This window comes from Tasmannia lanceolata, unplaced genomic scaffold, assembly GCF_043159265.1.
Source record: "Tasmannia lanceolata isolate RefF3 unplaced genomic scaffold, GAP_Taslan_0.1 ptg000012l, whole genome shotgun sequence".
NCBI classification, from domain to species: Eukaryota; Viridiplantae; Streptophyta; class Magnoliopsida; order Canellales; family Winteraceae; genus Tasmannia; species Tasmannia lanceolata.
In genome coordinates, this window is record NW_027518689.1 from 31,626,221 (window position 1) to 31,649,454 (window position 23,234).

Genomic DNA, 23,234 nt, shown 5'->3' on the forward strand with positions numbered 1-23,234 from the left:
TGGCATTGATCAATAACCGTAGGATAATGAAGCGCAACAACGGAAATTTTCTTTTTTTGGGTTCGGACTGCAAATATATATTTTGGGAGTACATCAATGGCAATAGAGTGAGCACAAGAGAATTAAATCCAAGAAATTGAAATGAAGGAGTGCAGATATCAACCTTGGGGTGAGAATTTTATTAAAGACAAAATGGGTTGTGAGGATCAAATTAGAGGATGAATCTAAAATGCAAAAAGAAAAAAGAACATGAAAAATTGGAATGCAAGGGAGTGCAGTTATCAGATTTGGGGCATGAGTATTTGGGTATTGGCAAAAAGGAACAATGAGCAGCAACCCTAGATACACTGGAAATTTTGAAAAACGGGAAAGACATGCCAAAGACAGGGTGTAAAGATAAAAAAGAGGGGTGCTGTTTTCAACCTCCTTGCTCTAATGCGGGTGGACGTACAAATGCAGATAAAGAAAGATTGACAGGCAAAACGCATTCTCCCAACCCATGCCATGAGTCATTCTCCCATACCTTTGATTTCATCCCTAGCTTCTAAAACTCCTTCTATTTTTTGGGAAATGATACATCCGCCCCTTTTGATCAACAGGAACACCGACTGTCAGTGTATCAATGACTAAAGAAAGGCTGTTGTACTTATGTAAGAAGAATTCAATGCCCTTGATTGCCACAGACACTGACAGAAGGTGTTCTTGGTGATCAAAAGGGGCGGATACATCACTTCCTTATTTTTTTATTCTTTTCACCTTCAACCATAATGGGAAATGATATCGTGCGCTCCACTTGTTTGTCCTGTAGTATTTAAAAGGTTTAAAGAGCTTTCTGAGAACTATAATATCCTATAAAATCCCTTTAAATACTACACGACAAACAAGTGGAGCACTAGTTTATTGAGACACCTTGACGCATATATCATTTCCCACCATAAAATGAGATGTTTTGAGCCAAAACTAGTATGTCTCTTCATGGAAGTGATTAGGGTTCAGCCGTAGGATGCCATGAAAACCGACTTTCTGAGATTGATCGGAGAGGTGGCGGATCCGGAGTGTAGCAAAAGAACAACTAGCGGAGGTGGAATCAAGCAGAAGAGTGGGGATATGGATTTCTTCTCATCTCTGTTGAACTTCATCTATCAGGGTCGTGACGCAGGGCGAATAGCGGAAGCTCTATTACGACTAATGTGTGGAAGTGATAATGCGGAAGCTTAGGTATGAGGGAAGGTTTGTATGGGGTTTTGGGTTAAAGGTGTAGGTAATTGATTATAATTCTTGGGCTTGTTAGGAGGTAGTGTTAATAGGGTTTTGAGTTAATTCAAGAACTTAAGGGGCTGCTAAATAAATATGAGCTTACTGTTAACAAAGATGGGAGGTTGGTTATGGGGTAAGAGAATCAAGAATTGTTTGGGTAATTAATCGGTATGGGTCTGTTGGAGCCAAAGGTGGTAGTTTCATGAAAATTTGATTGTAGATGTAAGTAAGCGAACCTTCATCCATGTCAATAGGTTGCTGTTGGTGTGAATTAAAAGGGGTTTAGGATTCTCCGTTGGGATGTGATTTGGAGTTTAAGGGCAGCTAAAAGATGAGGGTTGAATGCAGGGCGATGCCAGAAATTTTGCACAAGGGGGGCAAAAATTATAATAATTTTTTTTCTCCAAACAAATGAAAGCACTGTTATAGTTTCCAAAAAAACCCCTCAAATGTTCATTGTTATATCCTTTTATATCCCTAAAAGGGGGGCATATTTTTTTAGAATGAAGGGAAAAACCTTCGCTTGGGAAGAGAAGAAGATATTTTTTATAAGGAAGGGAAATAAAAATGGTAAAATTAAAATTTTAAACTTATTTTGTAATCGGGATTCTATTGGCCATAATACTCTTTGCTGGTTTGCCCTTCTCTAACTACGATTAATACATCGGCAAAAAAATCGTTCAAAATAGTCGGCCTTGCTCCATTCTTTAATGCGCCTTTCTCGTTATAGTGTTATTCTTGACGGGCATTGACGGAGTAAATATATACTTGAGACTTCTATGTTATCACGTGTCAACTTGTTGGGGTTTATTTGAGTCAACAAAAAAACCCCTCTCTCTAACGAGATTATATATGGTGGCCGCCCCGCATCATTTGGCTGATCCAAACCATTAATTTTTGGGCCTTACGTAGATGTAGATAGGGTGCAGGGCGATGCAAGAAATTTTGCACAAGGGGGACGGGGCAAAAATTATAGTAATTTTTTTTCTCCAAACAAATGAAAGCACTATTATAGTTTCCAAAAAAAACCCTCAAATGTTCATTGTTATATCCCTTTTATATCCCTAAAAGGGGGCATATTTTTTTAGAATGGAGAGAAAAACCCTCACTTGGGAAGAGAAGAAGATATTTTTATAAGGAAGGGATATAAAAATGGTAAAATTAAAATTTTAAACTTATTTTGTAATCGGATTCTATTGGCCATAATACGCTTTGCTGGTTTGCCCTTCTCTAACTACGATCAATACATCGGCAAAAAAATCGGTCAAAATAGTCGACCTTGCTCCCTTCTTTAATGCGCCTTTCTCGTTATAGCGTTATTCTTGACAGGTATTGACGGAGTAAATATAGTTACTTGAGACTTCTATGTTATCACGTGTCAACTTGTTGGGGTTTATTTGAGTCAACAAAAAAACCCCTCTCTCTAACGAGATTATATATGGTGGCCGCCCCGCATCGTTTGGCTGATCTAAATCATTAATTTTTGGGTCTTACGTAGATGTAGATAGGGTGTATCCCAAAAAAATTTCTCCATATTGTTCATCCGAACCCTCACCCTCTATTATGTGCAAATTTCTATATTGTACCGTCAATTTTAAACCTCCATAAATTGGAGGGTTAGGATCATCCAATGGAGAAGATATTTTGGGGCACATCTTATATACATTAGGGCCCAACAAATGAACGGTTTGGATCAACCCAATTGATGTGGGCCTGGGCTGCACCCTCATACATGACTGGCCATCATATAATCTCCCTCTCTGAAAGATGTCTCTCAAGGGATCTGAGACCTTTCAATTAAATGGAGTGCAAATATTAGATTCTGCGTGTGTCCTATTAGTACACTTTGATTTAGGAATCATAGGTGAAAAAATTATCTCCATAGGATGATCCTAACCCTCTAATATGTAGATAAATTACATTTAGAAATATCTATAGATTGAAGAGTTAGGATCATCCAATGGAGATGATTTTATGGGCAAGGGCGCAACAAATCAACAGTTTGGATTGTGAGGAAAATGCCGACTATTTAGGATTCTATTGATGGTATTTAGGAGAATGATTTATTTCAAAATCAATGCCAGCCTATCAGTTTTAGCATCAAGAGGAGATGGGCGATTTTTTTTGCCGATGTATTAATTGTAGTTTTAGAAGGGAAAGCCAGCAAGGCACATTATGGCCAATAGAGTCCCGAATGGCTTCATATTGTCCCCCTTCCCTATTGGCCAATAGAGTCCCGAAACGCTAGACTTCCTCTTTTTTTTTCCCCAAAAATTAAGGGGGGCAATTGTCGCCCTTCCCTTTCATGTGCCATCGCCCCTGGTTGAATGGGGCTGCTTAATAGCTAATGAAAACTTGCATAAAAACAAGTTTAAATCTGCATAAAACAGAGTTAAATAACGAAAGAAAAATCAGAAGTTTTCATTCAAAAAACTTACGTTCTTCTTCTTCCAAAATAAAAGATAAGCAAGTCTTTCTCCGCCCAACGAAACTCTTTTTCTATATTCAAAAAGCACTAAAACGTTTACAATAGATGGCCATATTTATAGGCTTTCATTGGTAGATTTCCTGATCCTACTACAACTAAAACTAGAAACCAAAAGCCTAAAATCTCTCCTAATCTCATCTTAAAACTTTCCTATAAACTCTCAAAATTCCCTAAAGCTTAATACTCTTTGAACAATCAACCCTATGTAAATATCGTTCAACCCAAAATCCTAAGAAAACTAATTAAAAAAAAAGAATTTTCATCCAATAGAAACTTCTAAATAAAACTAATTAAAATTGGGGTCCTTGGTTAATAAGGGCCGTTGGTTTTAGCGCAATCTGATATTTGAATAATCTTGTGTTGATTGGCCTCGGAAAATATGATATTGCATAATCTCGATCTCAATCGTCAATTCGTATCATTACTTGTGTGATCTGACGGTCCAAAATAACTCGATCGTTGATTTGATGTGTTTGGCTTACGAACGGCGTAGATGCACTTGCATCAGCTCAGGTATGGCTTTGGAGAGAAGGAAGATGGCCTAATGGTTTGAGAATAAGAGATTTGGGCCAGGCAGTCCGGCGGATGGCTACATCCACCGTCCGCCGGAGAACGGAATTGCGTGGGTTGTGACCAGTGTCAGGCCTAGGTCAGATGGACCCGCTCTGATACCATATTGAATGCTAGATTTCTGCTAATTCTTAGATCAAATTCATTAACACTAAACTATGCTTAAATAAGCACTTACAGATGATATAAGGATAAGCATTGTAAACGATAAGATCCAAAGAGATAATCGTATCCTAATCTATCATTATTATCCCATCCAATAAACTTCCTAATCTAATCTAACCATATAGATCCAACGGTCAGATCGATATACTCTAACAGTCTCATGATCTCAACTCAAAACCAAGCATCAAATGGGGTCCAACATTTTACCTACTTGTTGAATTGGATGTCTTGAATTCAACCCGATTTGGATCCGCGATATTGTGAGTGACCCGGAAGTGGCATGCAAAGCCCCCATCCGCTCAGCCCGGCCTGTTATTTAACTAATTTCGGCCCGATTAGAATAAGCTTGTTTTAACCTAATTTTAGGGCTTATTTCCGTATTCATGTCTTAGAAGAGGGTTGAGAGCTAAAAAGGGGAGAAAAGGGTGTACTAGGGTTTTTTGTGATTTTGGTGAGAGATACTGATCTTCTCTTATAATCTCCTGTTTCTATAGTGGATCTTCTCGTCGTCTCCACCGTGGATGTAGACTTTGCCGAACCTCGTAAATATTTTTGTCTCTGTCAGTTTGCTTGTGTTTGGTTCTTTTGTTTTGCTTTGCCATTGAAATCGCTGCTATCTGGGGTTTTTTATGACACTACTATACAATGAGATGAAAAATCTGCTTCTTACAAACCGTGTGTGACATCTGCTTCTTACAAACCGTGTGAGCGTGCACGAGAGAGAGAGAGAGAGAGAGAGAGAGAGAGAGAGAGAGAGAGAGAGAGAGTTTATTAACACACTTTTTGTTACACCATAAAGACTCGTAGACTCTCCTTAAATCTAGCTTTACATGAGTATCCCACTATTGTTTCGTTCACTTCATAGCGACATCTCTTTCTTGTTTTAACAGTGTTTTTGTTCATCGAAAGCTCTCTTGTCATTCCCCTCATCACCAGCTTATTAACACACTTTTTGTTACACCATAAAGACTCATAGATTCTTCTTAAAGCTAGCTTTACATGAGTATCCCACTATTGTTTCGTTCACTTCATAGCCACATCTCTTTCTTGTTTTAACAGTGTTTTTGTTCATCGAAAGCTCTCTTGTCATTCCCCTCATCACCAGCTAAAGCTGAGAGACTCGAAATGTAGGTTATGAGCCAAACCAGATGAGCAGATAGTTGCCACCTCATGGCGCATCCCCTTCGGCCCACATACCAAAACGCCGACACTCGATCCTTCACATTCCAACAGCATCTCTGCAAGGAAAATGCACAAACACCCATATGATTTTTCGAGACTCGCTGAACGAAATGATAGGTAATCCCACTGGATGTGTGCTTTAAGTTATAATGTTTTGATGTGAGCATGGACCTGGTGAAGTAACTATTGAATTCAATCTCTCTTAAAGCAAAAGTGAAATACCAAAATATTCTTAGGGGCCGATTTTTTTTATTTTTTATTTTTTTTCTATAATTTTGGGGCCGTTGGGATAGCATCATTTTATAATCATGGATTTTTTTGAGAGCGAGTGACAGAAAAGCCATCCCGTGTTTTTCTCAATCCAAGTTTTAGAAATCTCAGGATGGGAGAGGGATTTATAAAACTTTTGGAATATAAAATCTAGGATTTTAGCTATCCAAACAAGAGAAATTATACGGTGACCGACCGTGAAGTTAAGTGTAGGTGGTACTTATAAAGTACCGCCCATGATATTTGATCCAACAACAGACTCTTAAGTAGGTGGCCCTTAATAAGTCTATAAAAAACCAACCAAAACAAGGGTAGTTTTGGGTTTTTCTTTGTAATTTAAAACACTTCTAACAATAACCATTTTAGTTCTTACTTTTGAGATCAGGCCTGGCGCCAAAGTGAACCTTGGTAGCTTGAATAAGGGATTGGTGTGGGAGACTCTCCAGCTCTCTATCTGCATTGTAGAACCATGATCCCGGTGACGCAGTTGGTGTTGCCACCTCCATGTTCCCTATCTGCTTCCCTTCCATTGCATTTTGTTTCTTGTTCCACAAAGTAGCACCACTAGCAGTCACAACTATTGAGACACATAAGAATAAAATGTTCAAGAGAGATCTTGACGAATACGAGAAGATCTGGTCGGTGTTTTGATCAATTGGGTATATGTAGTAACGGGTGACAATGCCCATAAGTATTAGGAAGATGACAAAGGAAGTCGAGATTATGGCACCTAGCCATAGCCAACTGTTTGGACCTAATATTGGATAGATGGGCTCATCAGCTGGGCTCGGTTTGAACCAGATGGTTCGAAGGAGCTTTTGGTTACCGGTCGCAGGCTCTTTCACTCTTGTGATGAAGGCCTCGAGTTGGAATTTGGTTCGGGAAATGTCGGTGGGGGTTCCATTGATAGGGAGGACAAGGTCTAGCATGGTGAGATCCTCATAGTTCTTGAAGCAGGAAATAAGGAGTATACGAGGAGTTGGGCAATTGGGTGTTGTGCTCTTGAAGATGAGTTCTCGGATGATTGAGATGAAAGGAGTAATGCCACTTCCTCCGCTTACCATCACTAGTGTGTCATGCCTGCAACCATAGAGTTTTTCTATGTCAATCAAGCTAGTAGGCCATGTGTTCATAAGATGGGAAATGATATTTCCACAACCATTCTTAGTATTTCCACAACCTTTTGAGCATGTTTGGCAACAATTGAAAAAAATATGGAATCATGGTTTGCCAAACATGAGAATGAGTGAGCGGCTGAGTCGGGCACTTTTTTTCTTTTCCCTGTTTTCCTCTCTCTCATGCCATGGCAAATCAAATTCTATGAAGTTCTTTTTCATGGTAGATAAACATGCCCTTTTACTTAGTCTTTTCCTAAAAATGGTTGCATTTTCACTCTCTTTGTTTGTTCATTTGTCAAAGCAAAATCCTTTTCGGAAAACAAATTAACAAACAAAAGGGGGTGGAACTGCAGGGATAAGGGGGCAGAAATATCATTTCCCTAATAAGATATATGTATATTTATGTGAGCCCGACAAATCATTTTAGTATCCTAATGTAATCATACTCCTAAGTCATATACTATATCAGTGACTAGACCTAATCAATAGCTAACACAATTTCCTCTCAGGTTCTCTTTCATGGTATTTGAGCATGATCTCTACGATCATTCCCAACTGCTTTGGAATTCTCTTTCAATATTGAATATCTTATGTGGATAATTCTATAACCTTAAGAAGTGAGTTGAAGGATGTCCGTAGGGTCCTTCGATGGAAACATCCAGGCGATCGATAGGAGAAGGTGACAAAAGGGTTTCATAGAGCTTTCGCGACCAACTGCCTTCACTCTTGATGATGACACTAAGCTTATCATGCTCCATGTTGCTATTAGAGCTAATTGTGAATGGGTGCCATTGCATATTGGAAATGCTTGGGATATTGACAAATACCATGCTTGTTGGAGTATAATTCAACCCTGCAAGAAGGAAACTTGGAGATTGGTTAGTGATCTAAACCATAGTTACAAAGTTAAGATTTAGGAACAAGTTGGCAATTGATCGAAAAACTGTGGAATGTTTGGGAAGAGTTTGAGAAGAATTAGAAAAAAAAAATGCATATGCTTTCCTAATTGTATAGCCTTTGAGAGCTCGTAAAATGTAAAACAAGGTGAGTTAGTCCCATTATCCAAACATGGCAGTGCGGATATTATGTGTGTGCGCGCGCGTTATTATTTAACACAACGCACTTAAGGATGGTTAAGTGCATGTGTTTGCTATCTTAGGATGTGAAGTCAGTTTCACAATGTTTTTTTCAATAATTTTTAATTTCCCAAGATATTTACGATTAATATATTAGAATTTAAATTGATACATTATTCTCCAGCTTTGCATTTAATTTGAAATTTTGGGTTTATTAATAAAATTCACATTTAATTTGAAAACTCACGATTTTTTTAATTTGCTAATGAGTTTTTAAAATTCCGAATGAGGCATAAAATGTGAGATATTTAAAAAAAATTCAATTATTTGAGGATTGTTATAACTATGATTTAAACAAAGTGCAAATTGACCCAAAAAAACATTCTATCTATGATCACAGCCTCACCTGGGGTCTTGGAGAAGTTCAGCTCCACAGTTTCACAAGGTAAAATACGGGCAGAAACAAGTCGAACACGCCGTCTTGATTGTAAGAATCTTAAGTATCGATCGACCAAGAAAAGGAAAACTCCAGGTAGAATAAGGCAAAAGAACGAGATCCCAACGTGCAATACGAAGAAGAAGAGGAAAAGGAAGTAGAGGTGATGGGTGTAGTAGAAGAGCTCAAACATCTTGCGCCTTGTGCAAGAGGAACTAGTAACCCACATGACTAATCCAGAGAGCAAAGCTAACTCCCCTGCCACATTTGCAACCCCAACTTTATCCCATTTTAGCATCTGCAAATGACAAAGAAGATGAAGATGTGCTTAATTATAGTTGATAATGATCATAATTTTTTTTTTGTTTCCACGGGGGAAAATAATCTGTGGCTTATTTTGTCAAACAACCGATAACTCCAAAAGCTTAAGCTATTAGAGTTAGTGTTAGTTAATCATTTATATTTCAACACTCCCCCTCACGCGTGGCCCCTTTTTTTGGGGTCGACCGTATACGTGAATTTTTAATATCAAAGAGTTGTGGGGCTTTGATTGAACCTAGGACCTGCCCCGAGGCAATAGCTCTGATACATGTCAAACAACCAATAACTCCAAAAGCGTGTTAGAGTTGGTGTTAGTTAATCATTTATACTTCAACAAATTTAGAAGGATATCGTTATAAATTAAAGGCTGACCTGTGGCGGTTCAATTTACTTTGTTTCATGAGTAATTAAACAATGGATAATCAGGAAATTCTGGAAAAGGTTCTCTTTTCAAAACTTTTTCTAAAAATTCCTACAATCCAAACAGGGGCCTTAAGTGAAATGATGCAAATTGAGGTAAATGAGGCCCTGTTTGGGTTGTAAGAGTTTTTTTTTTTTTTTTAGGAAAGTTTAGAAAAGAAAATTTTGTGCTTTCCAATGTTTGATTACATTTTGGAAAAAAGTTACTCTAAAGAGTGGACACAAAAAAGAAATCTCATGAAAAAATTATCCACAAGAAATGTTTTTCTTGCAATCCAAGCTGGGTCTTGGTTGCCAAATGAACCATAAAGAATGTTCTTTATGGATGATCCCATTACCGTCTGATCAAGATTGGACGGTGATGACACTACATATAATTGCAATCTAATCTAGATTGGATATTTATTAAGCTCTTTTAAATTGGAAATTGGTGTGAGTTATTACACCTGATCAATCCTCTTATTATGAAAAGACAAGTGATCTGATCTGGTACGGAACGCTATAGCAATACTTCCCTTTCAATGATTTAGATTAGGAAGGTGATGAAAAGCGAGCCCTACTTGTCCCATGTGGGCCCAAAAGCTTTAACAACAAATTTCATCATTTTTTCCATCTGATGACACAGCAAAAACGACTGAGGAAAAAATGGGTTTAGTCTCCGGGCCCACCCTCAATCCCATCTTTATCGTCAGCAACAAACAGATATAACAACAAAAAATCAAATATCAAAACAAATAATTTTTTCTTGTTTTTCTTCTCTGCCACAGACAAGTGGAATCACCGACCTCCCAACAGCCGACAAAACTATAAGGAGCTCAGCTTGCGTCAGTAACCATAGCAAAACTACCACATCCCAAGGTTAATTAGATTCTTGTAAGGAAGATGACATTAGTAACCATAGCAAAACTACCACATCCCAAGATTAATTAGATTCTTGTAAGGAAGATGACATTTATACTAATGCAAGTGAGATCGTATAGCAAAGTTGAGTATGGAAGAATTGTGAAACAACCATCTTACTCCAAAAGCTTTAGCTGATAGAGTTAGTGTTATTTAATCATTTATACTTCAACACTACCCCTCATGTGTGGCCCCCCTTTGTTTGGGTGTACACGTGGAACATGTGGCCCCTCTTTTGGATTAGCCGCACAACTCAACTCAACTCAACTCAACTCAACTCAACTAAGCCTTCGTCCCAAACTAGTTGGGGTCCGCTAATGAATCCTTTGGAAAATTTTCATGAAGAAGTTGAAAGGATGTACCTGGCTCAAATTGACTAAGTCTAATCCTGACATTAGTTGGGTTCGTCTTCATGGATCATTTTCTTTCATTCTCTTCTGTCCAAGGTCATGTTCCCTGTCATGTTTCTAGCCCTCAAGCTTTTCCTCACTATTTCTACCCAAGTTGTTTTTGAGTTGCCACTATCTTTTTTTACTCCATCAACTTGGTGTTTGGTATATAGTATAATGCTAATTATGTTATAATAAAAGCCCAATAAGATAATGGACCGGTGTAGTGGGCCTACATAGGGCTGGCAACGGGGCGGGGCGGGGCCAGATGTTGCATTCCCCGTCCCCACCCCACGGGGGAAATCTAATCCCCATCCCCGCCCCGCGCCTCCGGGGAAAAAATCCCCATACAATTCCCGCCCAATGAAATAAGAAATGTGAAAACTACTTACATATAGAATATAAGACAAACTTAAATCATAAGCATATTTTTATGGAAAATGATATTTGCACAACCTCAGTTGTCTTTTCTTCATTAATTTGCTCGTGAAAGCCTTTTGGAAATGAAATGATCATTTGATAGATCTTCAAATTTTAAATAAGTTATTTTTTATGATGCAAGGTACTAGTAATGAATCGGGGCGAGGCCAAGGTCCTCCCCATCCCCGCCCCCTCATCGCACCGGGGAATTTTTTAAATCCCCGTCCCCACCTAGATCGGGGAATCTCCGCCTCGAACGAGGCGAGGCGGGACGGATCCCCGGTTTTCCGGGTTAAATTGCCGGCCCTAGGCCTACATGGGCTAGAGTCCAGTAACCAGTCAATAACCCTAGTGTATCTCTATATATAGGGGCTGGAGGCAACAAACTAGGTATTCCAAACTAGATACCTAGGGTGTAATGCTTCAAGATTGTTAGGTCAAGCAATGATCATTTACTTTCGTTATGTGTTGAATAAGGTTGCAATTATTTGCTTGTATGTAGACGACATGTTGATTCTTGGTTCCGATCTCTCTGTAGTGAGTGACGTGAAATCAATGTTGGCTAAAGAATTCGACATGAAAGATCTGGTGTGGTGGTATGAAAGTAAGTTTTGATAGGCAAGGGATCACTCTTAGCCAACCCCATTACATTGAGAAACTATTTTCTTCATGGGGATACATTGAGTGTACACCGATTGAGACACCATTTGATTATACCAAAAAACTGAGACCTAATGAAGGAGACAGGGTTGATCAGTTGCATTATTCTAAACTGATTGGTAGTCTCATGTATGCGATGAGTTGTACTAGACCAGACATAGCCTTTACAGTAGGCATGCTGATTCGTTTCACTAGTAATCATGACCATGAGCACTGGAATGCCCTTATGAGGCTGATGAGATACCTTAAGGGTACTCTAGGTTATGTTCTATGTTATAGTGGTCATCCTCCTATACTAGAAGGTTATTCTGATGCATCATGGGGCTCAAAATTAGGAGATAGTAAATCTACCGGTGGTTACATATTTACACTGGGTGGAGCAGCAGTTGCATGGAAGTCAAAGAGACAGACTTGCATTGTTTTGTCATTTATGGAATCAGAACTTTATGTTCTAGCTTTTCCAGGAGATGAAGCAGAGTGGATAAGAAATCTCATCATGGACATTCCATTGATCCGTTTAAAGAGTAAATCTTTAAGTTTGTTCTGTGATAATCAAGCTACAATTACGATTGTAAAGAACTCACTCTTTAATGGTAAAAGGAGATATGTCAGGCTAAAACATGCCACGCTGAATTACCTAATAGAACAAGTTATTATCACTTTGGTCGATGTGCGAACGAAGGATAATATGGCCGATGCTCTCACAAAGGGACTGAACAAAGATTGAATATTCAAAATTGTGGGCGAGATGGGTTAAAGACTGTATAGACATGTATTAACCTACATCTATGTTATTTTGAATTTTTTGACTCTCCCTTTTTTGGCTAAGATAAGCACTTGATATGTTTCAATGATATTTACAGTTATTTTGTGTCATTCCACATTTGATGACATGTCATTTTTTGAAAAATTTGTTTCATTCCAAACTTGATGATACAACTTAACTTAAATTTGGATATGATGACTGTAACATTCCAAATGAAAATATGAAATGGTTAAAAGAAACTATTTAGGTCTTGTTCTTGTATTGAAACTTGACAATTATGCTTATTGATATTTATTTTTCAGCCATTATGAAATTGCACTAAATTCTTCTGGTAGAACTATACACAAATGATTGGATTCATTTTCATGAAATTCATATTTGGTAATTTACAGGGATTGACGAAAATGGAGGAGCTTGCCTCGATTTGAATTTTGATGAGGATGACTTACTTGATGAGTGAATCCTTATAGAGCAATGATGACTATTATTTTCTTTTCAATTGAATAAATAGTTCACTTCCATGCGAAACTGCTTTTGTTTGAGTTTAGATTATTTCTAAAACTCTTGGTTATTCTTAAAAGTATTTTTGTTTTCAGTTGGATTACGGATCTTTTTGATATGGTGATATGGATGATTCAATATTTTGTTTGAACATTACATTATCTATTGGATTGTGCTATATGTAGAACAAATGAGGAGATTGTTGGGTATATAGTATAACCCTAATTATGTTCTAATATAAGCCCAATAAGATAATAGACTGGTGTAGTGGGCCTACATGGGCTAGAGTCCATTAACCAGTCCATAATCCTAGTATATCTCTATATAGGGGCTGGAGGCATCAAACTAGGTATTCCAAAATAGATACCTAGGGTGTAATGCTTCAAGCAATCCTTGCTTGACCTAACACTTGGCACGAGTCACCTCTTCTCAGTGGAGCATCCAAAGGCCTACATCAGATATGCCGAAACTATCTTAAGCTGTGCTCTCTCATCTTCTCGTCAATTGGTGCCACCCCCACCTTTTTACGGATGACTTCATTTTTAATTAAATCTAACCTTATGTTGCCACACATCCATCTTAGCATTCGCATCTCCGCTACACTCATCTTATGCACATGCTGCTTCTTGGCATTCTGTTTCTATCCATGGGTTAGCCGGACATGTGGTTTTTTAATTTCAAAGAGTTATTGGGTTTTGAGCCAGGACCCCAATAACTCTGATACCATGTGAAACAACCAATTGCCCTAAAAGCTTAAGCTTTTCGAGTGGGTGTTATTTAATCATTTATATTTTTACAGTAATGCCGTTTCAAAAAAAGCAATCTCTGATCGACCTAGGGTTTCAAGAAACAAAAGAAAAATCAAAAGTCATGGGCTAGGGCACCACAAGTCTTTCACAAAACAAAATTGTAAAAAAAACCTCAAAACCAGACTACAAGCAGATATAAATATTAAACGAAAATAGCAAATGTACAAAAGCTTCTATCAAGCGAATTTGGATCGATCCGAGAGGCTCGATATATGATACAAAAATAAAGTATCATAACTAGATGCCTTGTCTCGAGTAGCCTCAAATTGATATAAAATTTACCATGATTCCACACTCAGATCAAAAGTTATGGCCAAAATGGTATCATCATACGTGTAGGCACTGCATATCATACCCTTTATTTTGATAGATACACCCACTAAAAGAGAGGGCCGTGTCTATCGAAACACAGGTGTGAACATAATAGAAACATCACACTGGTGTTTTGTTCAACATTAGTGAGATAAATAATACTTATATGATACTAATTACCTGTGAAATCTGGCTGGTCGCAGCAAATAAAATTGTGTAACATATGCCATGTGCGGTGAAGAGAGTCATGACTATGTGTCCCAGCCATATATGATACTTGATACTGGCTTCTGAGGTAAGACCCACAAGTGGCAAGATCGACGATCCTCGAGTGATCGGGAAGAAGAGAAAGGCACAACAGATGTTCCCCAGCAACCCTAATCGTAGAGCCGCACTGTCCAACTTAGCTTGCCATCTGCCAGTTACCACCCTTTCAATTGATTAGAGTAAACCAAGGCAATAGCTTAGTTAAATAGTTACAAAAGTTTTGATTCCCCTGTTTCTCTAAGGCTCTGTTCACTTGTTTTCCAGGGAAAGAAATGTTTCCCGGGAATATGACGTGGCATTAGGAAAAGAAATCCAGGGAATTTGTGCAGGAAAAGGTTTCCCTGGACTGTTTCTGGACTATTCACTTGCGCAGGAAAAGGTTTCCAGGGAAACTGCTTGGCCTTCTTTTTGCACTAGTTTTCCCGAGAAACAAAATCCGAGTGTTTTTGGTCGGAAATGAAATCCCTTAAAGGGTGGGAAATGGGCTTTTCCATGTCATTTTTGACTTATTGTAGAAATTCCACATGTGTAATTCTATTTTCCCTGGAAAGCAAGTGAACACCAGAATTCTGTGTTGTCAAGGAAAAAAGAGGCTGTTTTCCAGGGATTTGCTTTCCAGGGAACGCAAGTGAACAGAGCCTTAGGCTCCCTTCCTTTCGACGTAAAAATGGACATAAAATTTGTTTTATGTTTAATTTTTTAACATTAAACAAATTTTACGTCGAAAGGAACGGAGAGTAAAATGGGCGTAAAAAATTTGCACCCGTTTTTAAGTGAAAAAAATAGGCGTAAAAAATTTACACCAATTTTTAAGTGAAAAAATAGCTGTAAAATTTGTTTTATGCCCATGTTATGTTAAAATAAACAGGACCTATGGAACAATTTTGCTTGGTAAATGTTAAAAAAATTCTGGGAGATGGTTGGGAAGAGTTCAAGAAAACTTTGGACAGAGCACATGCATTTTCCTATTTTCACCATGTATATCTAATTTATATACTTAGCTTTCTAAATATGACAAAAAACAAAACAGAAAGCATGGAAGGATGTTTAACTGCATATGTTAGATGAGAAATGGCCAAGTTATTCATCGAATTCAGGTTTAATTCATAAAATTTTAATGTAATTTGAAAATTCGGGGATTTTGAATTATTGGTGATTTTTAAAGTTTTAAATAGGGTAGAATTTTTTTTGGGACTTTTCAAAAAAAAAAAATCCATAAATGAGATTATTTTGTAACTATGGATAAAAGAAATGCATATAATTGAATTTGACCGAAGGGATCTTACACTAGCACGCCAAGCTGGTCGGGCGTTTGCGAATTGATATCTGAGAAGCTGATGCTTAAATAGGAAGAGAAGGACCAGATCAAGAGTACAATAAACATGGAGAAAAAGGCCAGCTCAATTGCAGAAACAATCCCTAAAGGACCCTTCACAAGAACAGTCGCTTTTCGCAAAGCAAGCCAATGGTTTTTGTCATTGCTACCATTAAGTCATGCAAGTAAACATTCAATTGATCATTAAGAGAAGAAATACTGAAACATAACAACTAATTATTGTCATTATCATATTATTAGGAGATGTTTCTTAATATATTGTAGGAATTTCTTTTCTCATGGATAGCTTTTTGGGAATTGAAACAGCTAATGAGCAATGTATGAAACAAAAATAGAAGTGACAATATCAGATCAAGGGGGTGAGAGTATCAACTCCCTTGCTTCTTTATCAAAAAGGAAAAAACTTGTTTTGAACACACACACACACACACACATATATATATATATATATATATATATATATATATATATATATATATATATATATATATATATATAACGGTTTCTACACACATGTGCAGATAAGTTATCTACACATTAGCTTAAAATACAGTGGAGGGCATATTGTTTGGGTGATCCAAACCATTCATTTGATTGGCCCTCACATAGATAGGGTGTCCACAGAAAATCAGCTCCATAGGATCATCCCAACCCTATGATTTGTGGAGGTAAAATGGACGTGTATAAACCTTCACAAATCTGTCCATTTTTTGGCTCCACGGTCTGAAGGGTTAGGATGATCCTATGAAACTGATTTTTTGGGCACACCCTATCTATGTAAGGGCCTATCAAATGAATGCTTTGGATCACCCAAACAATGTGGGCCCCCACTGTATTTTAAGCTAGTGTGTAGATAACTTATCTACACGTGTGTAGAAACCGTTTTCTAGAGAGAGAAAACGGTTCCTACACATATGTGTAGAGAGTTCTCTATACACTACCTTAAAATACAGTGGGGGCCCACATTGTTTGGGTGATCCAAGCCATCCATTTTAAAGGCCCTCACATAGATAGGGTGTTTACAAAAAATCAGATCCATAGGATCATCCCAACCATACGATTTGTAGAGGTAAAATGGATGTCTTTAAACCTTCACAAATTAGTCCAATTTTTGCCTCCACAGTTCGAATGGTTAGGATGATCCTCTGGATCTGATTTTTTGTGGACACCCTATCTATGTGAGGGCCTTAAAAATGAATGGTTTGGATCACCCAAATAATGTGGCCCCACTGTATTTTAAGCTAGTGTGTAGATAACTTATCTACACATGTGTGTAGGAACCGTTTTCTCATATATATATATATATATATATATATATATATATATATATATATATATATATATATATATATATAGAGAGAGAGAGAGAGAGAGAGAGAGAGAGAGAGAGAGAGAGAGAGAGAGAGAACATTTCCTACACACTTGTGTAGATAAGTTACCTACACACTAGGTTAAAATACAGTGGGGGCCCACATAGTTTGGGTGATCCAAACCATTCATTTGAATGGTCCTCACAGAGATAGGGTGTCCACAAAAAATCAGATCCAGAGGATCATCCCAATGTGGGCCCCCACTGTATTTTAAGCTAGTGTGTAGGTAACTTACCTACACAAGTGTGTAGGAAATGTTCTCTCATATATATATATATATATATATATATATATATATATATATATAATCAAATACAATAAGCTGGGATGAAAAGAGGAGAGTTTTTTCCATTTTTTTGAAAATCACATGAGAATTACACGTCACATTTTTTGACTTTTTTGAACAAATGCACCCATTCAACTCATATAATTTCAATCCTACCCCACCCTTTATGCTTTTAACAAAGGCACCCATTAAATCATATAATTTCAATCCTACCCCCCCCCCCCCCCAACTTTATGCTTTTAACAAAGGCACCCATTAAATCATATAATTTCAATCTTACCCCCCTCATTTATGGTTTTTTAATCTCTCACGTGTCCCCTCTACACATGCAGCTTCTGTGTATATCTTATACACTGTATTTCTGTGTATAGAAATGAATTCGATAATTTAATGCTCCATTCAACTCATATAATTTCAATCTTACCCCCCTCATTTATGGTTTTTTAATCTCTCTGGAACTCACGTGTCCCCTCTACACATGCAGCTTCTGTGTATAGATTATACACTGTATTTCTGTGTGACGTGTAATTCTCATGTGATTTCCAAAAAAATGGAAAAAACTCTATTCTTTTCATCCCAGCTTATTGTATTAGATTTCTGTTATCACCAACGAGATTAGAAAAAGTAGCTATATTTTTTTAATATTTTTTTTGCTAATACGACGACTGCTCATATCAAAATCTCTATAGTTTGAAGAGTTGGGATCATATTAGGGAGATAATTTTTTCGGCGAGGCCTGTATGGTGGGTCGCAACAAATGAACGGTTTGGATCTTTGAATAAAGTGACCTCATGCAATAATTTTTTTAAAATGCACTATTTATGGTGTGCACTTTCTTCAAAGATCTCAAGTGTTCATAATTGGGTCAAGCTAAGGATTCATGATCAATTAGAGAAGGCAGGGAGTACTGGCTATGAGAGAATGGGTGGGGCCCACCTTGAAAAAGGCAGCACCCTTGATATTTGATCCAACAGCAGCCCCTTAAACCGATGGATACTCTGAGCAGTTTTACAAGGCTTATTAGGTGGGATTAGGGGTGGCAATGGTTAAGTTTCGGTTCGGTTCGACCCCCAAAACGAATCGAACCTAAATTTGAATCGGTTTGGTTTTACCGAATTGAAACCGAACCGGTTCCGCCAATTTTTATATCTACTCGATTTTTTAATGAACACTTAGCTCTTTTTAAAAATAACTTACTTTTGGTTCAAGTAACATAATCGTCTCCTATTAATTCTCTTCATGTGAAACATGCCCCTATTAATTAGGTTATTAATTTTAACGATAAACAAATCGTATAGGAGAGAAAATCACTCTCAAATTTTTTTTTAGAGATACCCCTATTAATTAGCTTTTGAAATTCCTATTAATTCAGTTTGAAAATCACTCTCAATTTTTTTTAGAGACACCCCTATTGATTAGCTTAGTGTGAAAACTGCTCCTATTAATTAGCTTTTTCTAAAAATAAGCTATAAAGCATTCTTTATACTTTTTTAATAAAAAATCTATAGGGTGATCTTAATCATCCGATTGAAGATGAATTATGGAAACATCTATAGATTGGAGGGCTATGATCAGCCTATGGAAATGATTTTTGGGGCACAACCTATTGATGTTGTGTTCCATCACATGGACTATGACGTGGTCCGTACAGTTCTTTGTCGGCCCGTGCATCGCACGGGGTTTTTTCTAGTACTATATAGTAGAAGAGAAAATAAGAGAATTTTTTGTGTAATTACACATTACTTTTTTGACTTTTTTTAACAAAGGCGCCCATTCAACACACATATTTTCCATCCTACCCCATCCTTTATGCTTTTTAACAAAGGCACCCATTAAAGCCATAGAATTTCAATCCTACCCCCTTCCTTTATGCTTTTTTAATAAAAAAATTTATGGGGTGATCTTAACCATCCGATTTAAGAGGAACAACATATTATGGAAACATCTATAAGATTGGAAGGCTAGGATCAGCCTATGGAAATGATTTTTGGGGCACAACCTATTTATGTTGTGTTCCATCACATGGACGGTTTGGATCAACTTGTGATGTGGTCTGTACAGTTCTTTGTTGGCCGCACGGGGTTTTTTACTAGTATATATATATATATATATATATATATATATATATATATATATATATATATATATATATGAAAAGGTTTCTGAGCTCGAGCTCAAAACCCACATCTCCTATTATTGTTTGAGTCATCCAACCCATTAGTTCTATAGGCTATAGTTAGGATTATGGTTATGGTTAGGATTATGAGTTATGGTTATGGTTATGATTTGTGGAGGTTTAGTATGGATGGCTAGAAATTATGGTCCTATAGATCGGATGGTTAGGATTATGGTATAGAGTTGCTTTGTTAGGAACACCCTATCTATGTGAGGTAGTATAGAATGAATGGGTTGGATGAGTCAAACTACTATGGGAGATGATGTATTCTAAGCTCTAGCTCAGCTTGAGCTGGAGCTCAGAAACCACGCTCCCATATATATATATATATATATATATATATATATATATATATATATATAAGGAATAAGTTTGTGCGGTCGACCCCACCTAAGCTTAGGTGCGGTCAAGGGCCTAAACACATGGGTCCTACATTTCTTGTGCTGATCAAAACCATTCATTTGCAAGGCCCCATCATAGATAGGGTGTGTAAAAAAAAATCAGGTCCATTGGATCATTCTAACTGCTTCAAAAGTGGAGGGCAAAAATGGGCAGATTTGTGGCAAGCAGTGTCTGTCCATTTTGACCTGCATAAATGGATGGGTTAGGATGATCCTATGGAGCTAATTTTTTGTACATACCCCATCTATGTAAGGGCCTTTCAAATGAATGCTTTGGATCATCCTAACAAAGTGAGCCCACATGAGTTTGGGGCCCTCGACCGCACCTAAACTTGGTGCGGTCAACCGCACAATCTTTTTCCCCCCTCTCTCTCTCTCTCTCTCTCTATATATATATATATATATATATATATATATATATATATATATATATATATCATTTCTTCTTCTTTCCTCTTTAGTTTTTTTCCAAAGAAAAATCATTTTAACAAAGATAAGTCATTGTGAAATCTTTTAAGATTGTTGATATTCTATTTTATTAGGTAGGACTTTCTCAACAATTCCTTAATCAAGATGTCTACATTAGTGAATATGAGTAGCTTTTACCCCTCCATGTTAGATTAATTAATAGCTTTTACCCTTCTAAGTTGATACATTTTGGTAAATAAGTTACTAATTACTTAATGAGTTTTGATTATGAGGAATACAGGAGGTAAATGGATTCCTTATACTCCCATCATCCCCTTTATATAGTTAAAGTACTATCTACAATTAATGCTGCATACCTTTTAATGTAATTACCACTTTTCTTTCCCAAGTGGAGATATACACAGCCTAGAACTGCAATGAATAGGATGGGGAATGTGAATATCAAAATATTGGTCCCTGCAACACCAAAAAAAAAATTAAAAATAATAAAAAGAAAAATCACAATAACCAAATACGAAATCCCATTAAACAAATTAATTTATCTAAATTTTCATAACCAAATCTACATTAGAAGAAAACAAATTAAGTAAATTAAACAAATTAATTTATCTAAATTTACACAACCAAATCTATATTAGAGGAAAACAAATTAAGTAAATTTATCTAAATTACATTAAAGAATTAAATAATTAAGTGAATGGTGATAAATATCATAAAAGAGGGAGCCAATAGACATAATAGATTATTTTATGCTGTGATATTCTTTATCGCACATAGACAAAACAAATCTATGGTGCCTATATATTTGCAATGAAAAAAATATCTTTTAAAAATATTCTTCTCTTTCAATATATAATATTCACTGTGTACATACAATAACAGAATCATGCCAATAGAGAATATTTTTATTATGTATCCAAAGTGGCCAATAAAGAGATGGGTGGGAATATTAAGACAGGGAGGTGAAAATGAGATATTTAAATAAAAAAGTAGAAAAAAAAAACTTTCCCAATTCCCCTTGTTTTTTGATGTCACAAACACCCAAGTTGGCCATAGTTAAAAAATCCTAAAACTATAAAATAAATAAATAAACTGGTATGTACTGGTTGTTGTTTTCCTTCTTCTTGTTGTTATCTATTGTGATAGCGTGAATGAATGGCGAAATTGAGTTTATCAGTAGGTTAGTGTAACGTAAGATAAACCCAGTGAAAAATCCCCCATATCTTGCACGTAAGATATCGGGGAAAATCCCCCAAGTGTCAAGGTGGAAACAATCCCCCATATCTTGCACGTAAGATAAACCCAGTGAAAAATCCCAACCTTGTGTTCCGAAATAGGTCGAATTGGTATCAGCTCGGATTTTGGGTAGCCAAATCTTCTTATAGGTGTTTGTTGGCATCACAATCCAAATCATCAGCCACCCAACAGACACTACCCCGAGCAGCACTTTGATTGCTGTTCGGGCACTCCTCTTCTCTCCACTAAAATCCCCAGACCCATTCACCATAGAATCCATCTGTATTTCGTTCACTACACCACTCAAACCCCTTGAGAGGAATGTATCTAAGATACCCTTTATTTATAGAGGTGCAAGATACCTCATTTTTTTTTTTTCAACTAAAAAAGAAAGAAAGGGAATGTTAAAGAATTTTTAAAATGGCATGATTCACGTCCATATTAAGAAGAAATTCCTTTGGCACGGCAAATTACTAGTCAACCTTTGCTCCTTTGATTAAACAGTGATTTTAGAGTGTCATGTATTATTCTTTATTCTCTTTGTGTGGGTTTATTTTATCTTTGATGGCAAGATTCATGCAGCAAATCATGAAAGGAACATTTTCTTTTTTAATGTTTCAACTTGACGACAATACAGTTGGTGCGGTTATCTGAATATATGAGTTCAAGGAATCACGAAGGAATGACTAGTTGATGGTGTGTGTTGGGTTTGATGTTCTAATTTTGTACTTGATTATGATGGTTTTCGTCATCTATGGTGGTACATAAGCTATCTTGTTTAAAGGGAAGTGATATATTTCCCTCTCATTTTTACTTGAAACAGCCCCTTTTGTATAACAACTGTGTTGTGAACATGCCCTCAAAAGGTAAGTGTAGCGAATGTAACTTTGCACGTGGTAAGCAACACGTTCGCGAGGAATAGCACACGACATACTCAGCATGTCTGTGGAGGGCACATGCTCTATTGAGATTAAGTGTGTCCAGATTATTTATCAGCCATTCACATTTTTGTAAATGGGTGAGATTTAAAAACATATTTTGAGTGGAATTAATCTCATTCTCAGGCGCAATTAGTCGGGATGAATGTGAAACAGACTCTCTTTTACTTTGAGGGGTTTAATTTATCTTGATGTCTCTCTATATAATCAAGAACCTTATCATCTTGTTAACTTACCAACTTCTCCAAAAGGCTTAAGCTGTTGGAGAAAGGCATTATTTATCTTTTATACTTTAACACTCCCCCGCACGTGTGGCCCACTTGGCAAACACGTGGCACATGTGGTCCCACTTTGGGCCGACCATTGCATGTGGATTTTTTGCTATCCGGGAGGTTTGAACTCGAGACCTTTGGCTCTGATACCATGTTAACTTACCAACTTCTCCAAAAATTTAAGCTAAGCTTAAGCTGTTGGAGAAAGGCGTTAATCTTTTATACTTTAACACATCTCTCCCTAAATTGTTGGAAAAAAATTTCCTCCAAAATTTATCTTCCTGTCCAAACTTGCCTTAATGAAAAAGAAAATGTGTCATGGTGACATGATAGAGGGGAAGAGAGATATAAAGAAATTTCCTAGGTGTTAGGGAGAGATGTTAAGGGAGAGATACGTGAAGAGATTTTTTAGGGAGAGAGAAAGATGAGATAGAAGGGCGGGGAGACGCGTGGGGTTGACCTG

The 23,234-nt window shown here is 37.0% G+C and overlaps 1 protein-coding gene across 2 annotated transcripts; it reads right to left on the reverse strand.

The window, feature by feature from the left end:
* Window positions 1-5,361: 5,361 nt before the first annotated feature.
* On the reverse strand, window positions 5,362-21,836 carry LOC143887192 (ferric reduction oxidase 2-like). 2 transcript variants are annotated; one of them, XM_077391295.1, is made up of 8 exons: window positions 21,646-21,836; window positions 20,706-20,781; window positions 15,614-15,811; window positions 14,241-14,475; window positions 8,533-8,860; window positions 7,660-7,903; window positions 6,306-7,012; window positions 5,362-5,718 (listed from the first exon to the last, which is right to left on the reverse strand). In XM_077391295.1, the coding sequence occupies exons 1-8, from the start codon at window positions 21,830-21,832 to the stop codon at window positions 5,579-5,581; spliced, it is 2,115 nt and encodes a 704-aa protein (XP_077247410.1). In that variant the 5' UTR covers window positions 21,833-21,836; the 3' UTR covers window positions 5,362-5,578. The 2 variants fall into 2 exon arrangements, with proteins under 2 accessions (XP_077247410.1, XP_077247411.1); XM_077391296.1 differs by having other exon boundaries at window positions 15,614-15,808; window positions 20,682-20,781.
* Window positions 21,837-23,234: the final 1,398 nt, after the last annotated feature.

Excerpts from the sequence above, each read along its gene's own strand:
- LOC143887192 (XM_077391296.1), bottom strand. The coding sequence starts at position 21,832 with ATGGTGAATGGGTCTGGGGATTTTAGTGGAGAGAAGAGGAGTGCCCGA. Across the intron at positions 14,476-15,613 it reads GACCAGCTTGGCGTGCTAGT|ATGGCAAGCTAAGTTGGACA; the intron begins GTAAGATCCCTT and ends GGTAACTGGCAG. Across the intron at positions 7,904-8,532 it reads GAACTTCTCCAAGACCCCAG|GGTTGAATTATACTCCAACA; the intron begins GTGAGGCTGTGA and ends TCCTTCTTGCAG.